The sequence below is a fragment of the Crocuta crocuta genome, unplaced genomic scaffold, assembly GCF_008692635.1.
Source record: "Crocuta crocuta isolate KB4526 unplaced genomic scaffold, BGI_CrCroc_1.0 scaffold50, whole genome shotgun sequence".
NCBI lineage: Eukaryota > Metazoa > Chordata > Mammalia > Carnivora > Hyaenidae > Crocuta > Crocuta crocuta.
In genome coordinates, this window is record NW_027527428.1 from 3,157,211 (window position 1) to 3,168,940 (window position 11,730).

Below are 11,730 nucleotides of genomic sequence, written 5' to 3' on the forward strand. Positions count from 1 at the left end.
CGAGGCTGAGGGTCACATTGCGGCGCAGCTCGGCGCCGTCGGGGAAGTGCTCCCGGCACTCGGGGCACGCCTTGTCGCGGCAGCCCCACCAGTCCCGGATGCAGTCCCCGCAGAAGTTGTGGCCGCAGGGAAGCGTCACCGGCTCCAGGTAGAGCTCCAGGCAGATGGCACAGGTCAGCTTGTCCTTTAGCGCGTCCATGGCGGTGGCTGCGCCTCGGAGAGCGGGTAGGGGCGGGGCGCGGCCTCGGAGAGCGGGAGGGGCGGGGCTTNGGGCCCCTCATCTGGACACCTGAACAGCAGCTACTTCCCAGCGGCTTTGGCGATCACGAGAGACTGCGCGGGGCTGTGCCTGGCAGTAAGGGCGCTGGGCACTCACAGGCTCTCCTGATGGGAGGTGCTCTGCTGCCCTTTTCCTTGAGCGTGGTTTCAGGCATTTGCCAGATTGGGGTATCTCCTTTCTCTAGGCTACGCCAAATTTTGGTTCTCTTAAAGTAAGTGAGGTGGAAATTTCTGGTCACCAACACAGAGACCAACAACAGTGTTTTTTTCATACCCCCTTTGAGTGGAAACCCAAAGCAACCTTCAGCTGCCCTTGGAATCCACTCCGCGCGTGGGCCCCCTGCTGGGGAGTTCCTTGTTTGCAGGTGCAAGCTCTTCTGGAACCTGACTTTATTTATAGAGGTGCCCCTGCAGCAGAGCACAGAAGAGGGGGTCTGGCTCTAACCCACCTGCCCTGGGGAAGTGTGCTGGCCCAGCGAGAGCTGATGGAGGATTACTTCTTGATTTTCTACCGGACCTGGCTTAATTTTGAGGCAGGAGGCCCGCTTACTGCAACGCAGCATTAGGTCGTCTGTGTTGTGATACCTGAGGCTCCTCTTCCGGGAAAAGGTTCACTGGTGTCCTCCTGACTGGCTACTTATAGAGAAGAGAAGTAATACTCTAGCCAGCCAGCTAGAGTGCCCCAGGGTGCAGGGGCTTTCTGGGCTCGGAACAGGGGGTGTGCCCAGAGGTCAGACCTGCTCATTCAGCATCCCAGCGGATGCCAGGGTCTGCCACCGAACTGGGAATGCAATGACCAGGGCACAAGGCTCAGGGCTGGCAAAGCTCTTTAAGAGAGCAGCCAAGCCCCACTGCCTTCCGTCCCTGCCTCCGGCTGCTTGATCTCAGGGCCCAACACCCTCCAGAGGCAGAGGTGAGGGGCCACCTCCTGAGACGGTTGGCGGTTCTCTTTCCACTCGTGAACCACCACAGATCCATTATGGGGTTGGAGGAGGGGGCTCTGGCTGCTCCTGAGCACAGACTCAGACCAGCTATGGCAAAAGTCATCTTTGGGGCACCCGGGGGGCTCAGCTGGTTAACTGCCCAACTCTGGATTTCAGCTCAGGTCATGATGTCACAGTCTGAGTACAATGGCAACGTTGGGCTCTATGCGGAACCTGCCTGGGATTCTTTCTCCCTTGCTCTGTGTCCACCCCCCCCCATTAAATAAATAAACTTTAAAAAATCATCTTTATTCACATGTCCCACCCCTGCCACCATCCTCGGAGAGCTCTCTTCACTCTCAAGCCCTGGGCCTGCTGGGAGGGCCACAGAAGAGTGGCCTCAAGCAGGACCCGGAAGCTCCCTGTGGAGCCGTGTCTTTATTGTTCCTGCTGGTGGAGCCTGAGGGGCCCAGGACACCTTCTGGGTGGGTGGCACTCTGGCCACTTAGTAGATACCATAGGTGGGTTCGTGACTGTCCCTGTACCGGTCCAGGTAGCGCAGGGGCTGCCGGTGGGGAAAGTGCTTCTGCTTGGGGTGGTAAGGGGGTGGTCGCACAAACTCGAACACGGGCTCCCGCATGTCTGCAGGAAGGGGGGGTGTGGGTGTGGGCTGAGGCTGGCCTGAGCCCCTCCCCTTGTCTGCCAGCCCAGGACTGCCCAGCCAGCCCACCCAAGGTGGCCCTCCTGATAGGCACCTCTCCCTGGCAGGTCGGGAGAGGTCTGTGAGCTCAGGCCACCCCCTCAACTCCCACCCCCAACCCACTCTGGCCTTACCCAGAAGCTGGTGGAAGATGTGGGTGACCGAATCATCCCAGCGGCACTGGAAAAAGGCCAGGCCGGCTGGTGTCATGGCTTCCTGGTGTTTCTTGTAGAAATCAAAAGTGCGGAAGGTCCTCTGGGCAAGCTGGTAGCTGTAAGATGGGGAGCATTTAAGAGCAGGGAATGAGGCACCAGAACCCCACACCCCACCTCCAGCCCCACCCACAATCCTGAGAAAGCCCCTTATGGTCTGCTTAGCACAGCTACCCTTCTGCCCATCTCAAGTGTAAGAGAGACAGGAGAACTGAGCAGGACAGGTCATTCCTGGGAAGGTGGCCTGAGGCCCGGGGAGGGGAGAGGGAATGGGACAGGGNAAGAGCAGGAAAGCAAAGCGGTGGAAGCCGGAGCCTCGGGCAGGGAAGGGGGGCAGGTAGGGACACGTCTCCTGTCCTTCAGCCACCCTGTCGCCTGGGATGTTGGTTCTGGTGGGAGGAAAAGTACCCATTAACTGACACTCAAGGAAGGCGGCGGCAGGAGTGCTCCCTAGAGGTGCGATCACTCCCTAGGAGAACAAACCCTAACATGACCTTCATCGAATAGTGAGGCGGGAGGCAAAGTTCTGTGAACCCTTGGATGGACCGCACACTTGGGAAGGGAACAGTAGAGGTTCAGAGGCTGAAGACCAGAGTCCTAGAGATGGTCTAGAAGAGAATGAGGTCTAGCAGCCCATTTATTAGGCCGTGGGGACTGGTGGGGCACCACGGCCTTTTGGGTTGGACAACCACACTACCCCTGGGCTGCCCCTGGGCTTCCCGAAGGCTCTGGGGTGTGTTGGGCAGCGTGAGCCCGCCTGGCACCACGACGGCTACTGTGCCTCCCCTCGAGAGAACTCCCTGGCAGGCCCTGCTGCACACGTTGCTAACTGCAGCTGAATAAAAATGGTAGAAACGAGCCTCCCGGTCACTGGTCCCAATTGCCCAGAAGTCCCAAAGCTGGGGTCAACCGTCTGACCTCTGCCCCCCTGGCTCCAGAGCCAAAGGCCACTGAGAAAACAAAAGGCAGCCCAGCTTGGGCAGCACCAGCTGCCAGAGGCCTCTCGCTGTCCTTTTTGCAGCTGACAGTCACAGAACCCCGCAAGGCGGCTGACACGTGGGGTGGCATTGCCCTGGTTTTACAGGGGAGCAAATGCGTTCGGGGAGACCAAGAGGCCTGTGGGAACAGCCAAGGCCTAGTGCCTGCTTTTTTCTTCTGTCTTCAGCCCAGTAGATCACAGGGTTCTTGACGGCATCAGGAGGCAGATGGGGTCCGCCACCTGCGGCGGGAGGCTAATCCAAAGTTCCACAGTGAATCCGCGGTGGAGCCAAGACTAAAATGCAGGCGCAGCTCTTTCCAGGATTCAGGGCCCCCTCACANCACACCAGCCAGTGGAGGTATTCAGCATCCGGCTCCAGCAGGTGGCCATCTGTACACAAACAGAGCCCACTGGCTGAGGGGCCCCCCCTCACACCTGGCCCCGCCCCCTGCCACCCCAGAGCCCTGGCCCACGGGAGGGGAGGGAGGCAGGAAGCCTGGTGAGCCCCAGACACCTACCCAAATTGGTGAGCAGCAGTGTCCATATGGAGCCCTTGTCTGCCTCGTAGGTCACCTCCGGGGCCTGGGCAGCCTAGCGGGGAGACAACAGGGAAGGTGTCACCTCCATCAGGGACAGACCAGCTGCTGTAAACAGACCTTTCTGGAGGACAGGAGCCTGAGGGAGCTTGGGGGAAGGGAGAGCCCGCTCTGATTCAAACACCCCTGAGCTGATGGTCCCTTGAGAGGCAGGTCAGCAAAGAGAAGCTTGTAGAAGGAACCCTGCAGAGTTGCCTGTCCGGCTCTCTATCTGAACCACAAGGCGGCCCTCACGTCAATGGACAGGGGCTCGGAGGGCGCTCTGAAGACAGCGGGCTAGGAGTCTGCCCAGACGGAGCTTCTTTTTTTTCATTTTAGATCCCTTCTCTGGTAATTGGTGTGGTGTGTTTACCAGGGAATCAAAATGGGGAAAAGAACAGAGCCCCAAATCAGCCTACACAGATGCCATGCTTGTGCCCTTTACCGCCACAGAAACCAACTCTGCAAGTACCTGCAGCAGGGAGCTGTCTGTGGTCCTGCGGCGGGTGGGCTGTGTCTGTCCACAGGGTGCGGGGAGGGGCATAAGTAAGCAGTTACCTCCGTGGGAGTAATCTCGTTGCCGTGGTATACAGGCATCAAGTCGTCCTCCCCCACAGCGTAGGCCACGTGCAGGGGGACGTGGGGCACGAAGGTGGCACCGTGGAACAGGTCTCGATAGAGGCCACAGTACTCGGCCAGCCGCTGCTTGTGGTACGGGCCACAGGTCTTCTCCCACTCGGCCCGCACAGCCTCCAGTGGGATGCGCGCTGGTAAGGAATGATGCTGCTTAGGATGCAGGGAGGGGGCAGGGGCTCGGGGGCTCCCTACCCTGGAGCGGGGGGCTTACCTGTGCGGAGGCGGGCAGCTCGCTCCTCCTCTGGGTTGGCCCGCAGCTCCCGGAGGATCCGCTTCCGCTCCAGCAGCTGTTGGGTCCGGCTGACCTTGGGTGGGGGTAGCCCGATGTCAATCCTGTCTTTGGGATCTGGGGAGGGAAGATATTTTGGAGAAAGTGGGATCAAGTCTCAGTGAAGCTGGGGCACCTGGGTGGCTCAGTCTAAGCGTCCGACTTCAGCTCAGGTCATGATCTCATAGTTCGTAGGTTCGAGCCCCACATCGGGCTCTGTGCCGACAGCCAGTTCGGAGCCTGGGGCCTGCTTCAGATTCTGTGTCTCCCTCTCTCTCTGACCCTCCCCTATTCATGCTGCCTCTTTCTCTCTCTCTCTCAGAAATAAATAAAACATTAAAAAATAAAAAAAGTCTCAGGGAAGCTGCCTGTCCCCACCTAGTCTTCCAACTCGCCCAAGCTTGCCCTTTAATTCACAAAACTCAATCAATACTCTACAGTCGGCTTCACAGACCTGAACAGAGTCCAGGTGCTAAGCAAACTGGGTTCAACTTGAGATCCCTAAACCAGGACACACTGCCTAGGTCATGGGAAATACAGGTGGATGATCATCCCAATTATGGTTGGGATGACCTTTAAGCCTGTTCACACCTGGACGTGGACATGCACCTGAGTTCTTGGTAGAATAATTCGCTGAAACTAGATAAAGTCCCAAAGAAGCACACTTCTTACACTAAGGGACACACCATATAAGTCACGTGGGAAGTCTATTAAAATTCAGATTCTGAATCAGCAGGTCAGTGTGAGGCCCAAGATTCTGCTTTCCTAACAAGCTCCTAGGCAGTGCCTGTGCTGCCCGTCTCAGAACACACTTTGAATAACAAGGCCTGAAACGACTTTCAATACCTTTTTCCATTTACATTAGACAGTAACTAAAGTAAGATGCATTGAATCCTCATCAGAGATGGCATTTCTCTAAAAAAGTCCAATGGACAGAATCTTAAAAAAAAATTTCTTTTTAACGTTTTTATTTATTACTGAGAGACAGAGACAGACAGAGCATGAGCATGGAAGGGGCAGAGGGGGAGACACAGAATCTGGAGGAGGTTCCAGGCTCTGAGCTGTCAGCACAGAGCCCAGGGTGGGGCTCGAACTCAAAAACCGCGAGATCATGACCTGAGCCGAAGTTGGACACTTAACCGACTGAACCACCCGGGAGCCCCTGGACTGCATCTTTTATTTATTTTTTATTAAAAAAAATTTTTTAGAAACGTTGTATTTGTTTCTGAGACAGAGACAGAGCATGAGTGGGGGAATGGCAGAGAGAGAGGGAGACACAGAGTCTGAAGCAGGCTCCAGGTTTCAAGCTGTCAGCACAGAGCCCCAGGCAGGGCTTGAACTCATAAACCGCGAGATCATGGCCTGAGCCGAAGTTGGACGCTTAACCGACTGAGCCACCCAGGTGCCCCTGGACTGCATCTTTTAATACAGCAATTTTGTGACACAAAAACCAACTTTTATTTTGCACCGAGGAAAGTGAAGCTCAGGCAAGTCACTCTGAGATCGGGAAAATGAAAGGCTCCAAAAAAACCTGCTTTTTGTTCCTTTTCCTGCCTTTTCCCCCCCTTTTAAAAAAGTTTATTTGGGGTGCTTGGGTGGCTCAGTCGGTTAAGCGTCCAACTTCGGCTCAGGTCATGATCTCATGGTTCATGGGTTTGAGCCCAGCGCCGGGCTCTGCGCTGGCAGCTCAGAGCCTGGAGCCTGTTTCAGATTCTGTCTCCCTCTCTCTCTGCCCCTCCCCTGCTCATGCTCTCTCTCTGTCTCAAAAATAAACTATAAAAAAATTAAAATAAAAAAGTTTATTTATTTTGAGATAGAGTCAGAGAGTGTGAGCAGAGGAGAGGCAGAGAGAGAGGGAGTGAGAATCCCAAGCAGGCTCCAAGCTGCCAGTGGAGAGCCCGACCTGGGGCTCCAACCCATGAACCAGGAGATTGTGACCTCAGCCAAAATCAGGAGTTGGACGCTTAACGAACTGAACCCAGGCGCCCCTGCCCCCTCCCACTTTTTAATGGAAACTCTAAGCCAGCGCAAAGCTTGAACTCTAGACCCTGAGATGAAGAATAGCATGTTCCATCAACTCGGCCAGCCAGGCGCCCCTTCTTGCTTCTACTTTTGCTAGGACCTGCACCTCCACCTTACAGATGCCTTTTGATGTCCCTAGTAAGAGACGTTTCTTTAGATTATATAACATCTAAAAGGAAGGACCCGGTGAAAATGACGAGATACATCCATCACACATGTGTATCCCAGACCACCATCCCGAGGCACCCTGAAGCCAAGACCCCCCGGCTCCGAGCATTAACACTTGGGTCCTCATCTTTGTTCCGGCCGCCGCGCACCTGACTCCTGGCAGAAGTATTCCCGGTACGTCCGCCACCAGTGCGGGCTCCGCGCCTCCTGCTCCGCCCGGCGCCGGTAACGCTCGAAGCTTCGGTACTTCTCCAGCCGCTCCAGGTTGCTCACGTCGATGTCCTCGTTGGGCATCGGCCCCAGAGGGGCGGTCCGGCGACTCAGGGCGGCTGCGGGAAGGGAGCGGGACGTGAGGCCAAGGGCGGACGCTGGCTCGAGCCCCGGGGTTTGGTCTTTACGGGGACCTCCGAGAGCCCCCCCGCACCTCAGACCCCTCACCCGAGGTGCTGAAGCTCCGCCACCTCCGACTTCCACACAACACGGACCGCCACCAGGGCGCCGCCATCTTCCCTAGGACCCGGCAGAGGTGGCCCGGGCAGTGCCTGAGCGCGCCGCGGAGGCCCCGCCCCTGGGCTCGGGTCCTGGAAGCCACGCCCCCTCCCGGCCTCAGACTCCTCCTCCCCGGAGGCAAGAGCTCCCTCCTCCCGTCCGGAGGTGGAGGCGGGCTCCGGGTGCCTGGCTCCGGAAGTGCCGGGTGGCCGGCGGGGCGGAGCTGCGCGGGGTCCGGGCCCCTGCCCGCGGCCAGCCACCAGGGGGCGGCACACACCATAGCCTGCCCCCCTGCGAATGGAGACACCCAGGGCCTCGAGGCACTGAGGCTTGGGGCTTACTGGGCGTGCTCATCAGGCGGCTCGGATTTCTCCATCAGGCCTTACTTTTGAGAAACATGCGTGTTCTCTCACTGCCCTAGAACCCACTAAGAATGGGGTCACTTGGAAATCAACTGAAAGGCCTAGCACGGATTCCCACATGTATCAACTGCAAGCAGATAGTAAACACCGATGGTAATGGCCCCACCAGTGCCTTTTCTCATTGTCCCTTTCCCCCCGCATTTCTCTCTCTACAGGGAACGGAATTAAGCATCTGGGTTATGACCTTGAGGAGTTGCTTATAATTTTGAAGGGAAAAAGGCCAGCAGATATACAGCTGTGCAGTCCTCTATTGTCTGTGACCTGTGGGGCGGGGGACAAGTTGATGTTAGGTAATAAGCTACCTGTCACACCTTAATGCCAGAGACGGTGATACAGACCATGTACAGGGACCGAGTAAAGTATCATTATAACCCAACGTCTGTGGAACATCTCATTTCTACTTGGCTGTTTCATGCACTGGTGTCATCTGAGCAACACCACCCAGCTGCCTAGACCTGGGGTCCTCCTTGGCATGTGAAGACCCTCCATGTCTGGCATCAGGTCCTGTGGGGTCACTTTTCTATGACCCCCTCACTGTCATGCCCGGTAGTGCTGTCCTCAGTCTCCCCAGCACCATGCCAGCAGCCTTCTGACCCGCCCCCTCCAGTGAGTTCACCCCACAGCTACAGTGCATCTTCTAAAATACAAATATAGTCCCACTCTGTTTACAACAGTTGAGTGCCTACCCGCTGCCCTGAAGATATAGACAAGGTCATACAGACCTGTTTCCTAATTCTAAACTCATTTCTCTTGGGCTTGAAAGGCCAAGCTCATCCCTGGGGTCCCCTTGATGTATGATCCTATCTGTCGGGGGACTAAGGAAATGCCAGCCGCTTCCAGGCTGAGCCCATGCTCACAACTCTGCAGGTGCTCACATAGGTGGCAACTTATTTAGCTGCCTGTTGAGAGAAGGACTCAATTCCAAGCTTCATGGAGGTTTCTAAAGGGGACACCGACGCTTCCCTCCTCGGGGCAGGCAGCTTGGAGGTCTCCCTACCTCACGACAGCACTGTATACGATGTGCTCTTCTAGAAGGAGGCAGCAGAGTGAGGTGGCTGACAGTCTGGGGCTTTGGAATGTGTCCAAGCAAAAGGTGCTATTTTCTGTCACTGGGGGCAGACTCTTTAATCTCCTTGAGCCTCTGTGCCTTCGTGTGTGAGTTAGAGATGATCAAAATGCTCTTTTGCTGGTCATGATACAGCCGGCCGGTGTGTGGATTCAGGGTCTCAGCGCCAGCCCGCCAGCTTCCCAGCAAGTAACAGTGCTTCAGAGCCAACACCTCTCAAACACCGACTCTCGAAAACCAACTCAGGAGACACGGCAAATTGTAACAATCTCATAGTTAAGAATATAGCAATTCAGGGTCGCCTGGGTGGCCCAGTCGGTTAAGCGTCCAACTTCGGCTCAGGTCATGATCTCATGGTTCCTGAGTTCGAGCCCCGCGTCAGGCTCTGTGCTGACAGCTTGGAGCCTGGAGCCTGCTTTGGATTCTGTGTCTCCCTCTCTGCCCCTCCCCTGCTTGCACTCTGTCTCTCAAATTTGAATAACATCGTTAAAAGAATTTTTAAAAAGAATATAGCAATTTAATGGGTCCAAGATGAAGGCTGTAAATTGCTGGGACATGAGAAGATTCTTCTGAACGCTGTCCTGAAGGAGCAGAGAGAGAAACTGTACCTGCTCGTTACAACCTCAGCCCTTTGTCCTCTAATGGAAGGTAACCAGTCACTTCAGGAAGCCACTTCAGGATAACTGTGGTCATGTCAGTGAGTCCATCCGTCCTCGGGTTTGCTGGGACAGCTACCAAGCCTCTGCCCCTCTCCTGACGCCCCTGCAGGGAGATGTGCAAAGGCACCCTCCCCGGGGCGGCAGCTTGGGTCCGGTCCAGCCCCACACAGTTCCCCAGTTCTCTCTCCCCTCCCAGGGCAGAGGCCCTCGCTCCCTTGTCTTCTTTCCCATCTGCTGGGGCTCCATAGCAGGTGAACAGGACAGAGAAGCCTCTCTACTGTTCCCTCCCCACGCCCCACCCCACCGTCACCCGGGTTCTGCCTCTGGAAAGCCCTATTAGAAGCTGACAGGCTGGTGTCCTCACAGGGCCGGCCAGCTCCTCGGGCCGCTGGGAACGAGGCTGAGGCTGAGAGCCTGTCGTACTGCAAGGTAAGGCCTGGCTGGGCACAGTGCCCTCCCTGCCCCCTCTCTGCCCCCCACAGCACCGCCCGCCTCCTTGCCAGGAGGATAGAAGGCCCTTCAAAACATGGGCTCTGACCCTACATCCCAGTTCGGGAGGAGAGCCCGTGTCGTCTCCACGGGCCTCTGAGAGGGCAGGAGGCTGCTCGTGGCATCTCTCGCGAAGACCCTCTGGCTCAGAAGAGGCCCACGTGAAGGCATCCTGCCCGGTGAGGAGGGGAGAGGTCCTCGGATCTGAGCCAGAAGTCAGGGGTGGAGACCCCGTGGCTGGCTGTGTCGCAGGGCCGCTGTCGGCCCCACACCTCCTAGAGGCCGTTGCCCCTCGAGCCCTAGACGCTCCAGGCATCGGCTGGCGTGCCCAGAGAGAACGCACTTACACCCTGTCCCCGGGAAGAGCTGTAATCAGGCCCGGGTACCCCCTCCTCGGGGCTGGCAGCCGGTGGGCGGTGGGAGAGACTTCCAGGGGCCTTCAGGATGAGTGGGATGTCATATTGTAGGCGGCTTTCTTCAGGGTCTCCAGGAAGAACTGCTCATTCTCCAAGAAGTCACGGTCCTGAAAGGCAGAGCCGGCTGAGCAGTCCCCCTCTGGCTCCCTCCTGTACCCACTTCTGTGAGCAGGAACACGCTGGCTTGCAGAACCGAGAGCACAGTGGAGCCAGCCCCTACCAGGGGCCCTCTCCCCATGCACTCTCTGGCTCTGGGATGCAGCGGGGGGCCGGGGCCACGGAAGTGAGTGAGACAGACCAGGTCTCAGTCCTGGCGAGGCCCTTCCTCAGCACATGGCTTCACCTCTCTCAGCCTGTCTAGAAACGGGAGATAATCATGTCACCTGCCCATAGGGCTGGGGGAGGGCAGAGGCTCACCTGCACATAGAGCTTTCACACGGAGCCTGGCTCGCAGGAAATGCCCCGTAAGTGACAGTTGCTATCATTCTGATCACAAGGTTACTGTGAGGTTCAACCGAGATGATGGATACAAGTTATGTCCCACAGAACTGGGCTTGGAGGACGGGTCTCAGAGATGCTCACTAGGCAATCTGCACTATTATTTTGGGGTGGGGTGGGGACTCAGCACCCCCCGGGGCCAAGGTGTGCTCCTTCCTGCCTCCCACCAGTGTGAACAAAGGAGCCCTGGGCCCAGGGAGGGTGGGCGGCTCAGGACGCTCACCTGCTCAGCTGTGTGTTTCATCAGCACCAGCCTGGCGTGAAGGTGCGAGGGGCCCAGGCTGGTGAGTGGCCGGCTGCACCCGAGGGTGGTGGGGACAGGAGCCACAGTGGCTGAAAAGGTGGAGGAGGAGGTCAGGGGCTGCAGCATACGTGGGGGGACAGAACGGCCACGGCTGGGTTTCTGGGGGCCTCTCACCACCGTGGCAGGCTGCAACCCGGCCAACCTTCTGGGCACTTCTTCCACCTCTCCAAAGCCTTTGAAAATGCTCATGGGATCTTACCTGGCAAGTCCAATCCTAGGAATTTATTCAAGGGAAATAAAACAAGGCAGAGGTGCAGAGATGTACGTACAAACATCTCCAATGAGGTGTTTATCTTAGTGACAAAAGTCTGCTCATTAGAGAATCAGCAAAAACATGGAATTTAATGGACAATTATGCTGAGCAAGAATTATGATCAGGGGCGTCTGGACGGCTCAGCTGGTTGAGCGTCCGACTCTTGATTTTGGTTCAGGTCATGATCTCACAGTTTGTGAAATTGAGTCCTGAGTTGAGCTCCACACTGACTGCAGAGCCAGCTTGAGATTCTTTCTCTCTCCTTCTCTGCCTCCCTGCCCCCCACCCCCCGTCTCTCCCTCTCTGCCTCTCCCTCCCTCCCTCTCATAATAAATACATAAACATTTAAAAAAAGAATTATGTTTAAGGGTT

General features: G+C 56.7%; 3 protein-coding genes across 3 annotated transcripts in view; all 3 read right to left on the reverse strand.

The window, feature by feature from the left end:
- The window catches only part of TRIM65 (tripartite motif containing 65), a 4,557-nt gene extending 4,349 nt beyond the window's left edge, over positions 1-208 (reverse strand). Inside the window, exon 1 of the mRNA XM_077756168.1 lies at positions 17-208. Coding sequence (XP_077612294.1) covers positions 17-199 — 183 coding nt within the window. The 5' untranslated portion in view covers positions 200-208. The remainder of the gene's footprint in view (positions 1-16) is intronic.
- A 1,287-nt stretch (positions 209-1,495) lies between these two features.
- Positions 1,496-7,314, reverse strand: MRPL38 (mitochondrial ribosomal protein L38). Its single transcript, XM_077754684.1, has 9 exons — positions 7,201-7,314; positions 6,912-7,091; positions 4,516-4,650; positions 4,227-4,435; positions 3,612-3,684; positions 3,438-3,483; positions 2,366-2,503; positions 2,037-2,173; positions 1,496-1,844 (listed from the first exon to the last, which is right to left on the reverse strand). Exons 1-9 carry the CDS (start codon positions 7,265-7,267, stop codon positions 1,708-1,710), a joined length of 1,122 nt encoding a protein of 373 aa, XP_077610810.1. The 5' UTR covers positions 7,268-7,314; the 3' UTR covers positions 1,496-1,707.
- Positions 7,315-9,234: 1,920 nt separating this feature from the next.
- Positions 9,235-11,730, reverse strand: part of FBF1 (Fas binding factor 1) — a 23,631-nt gene continuing 21,135 nt past the window's right edge. The window contains exons 29-30 of the mRNA XM_077756182.1: positions 11,025-11,289; positions 9,235-10,410 (exon numbers count right to left, since the gene is read on the reverse strand). Of these exons, the coding sequence (XP_077612308.1) occupies positions 10,327-10,410; positions 11,025-11,289 (349 nt within the window). The 3' untranslated portion in view covers positions 9,235-10,326. The remainder of the gene's footprint in view (positions 10,411-11,024; positions 11,290-11,730) is intronic.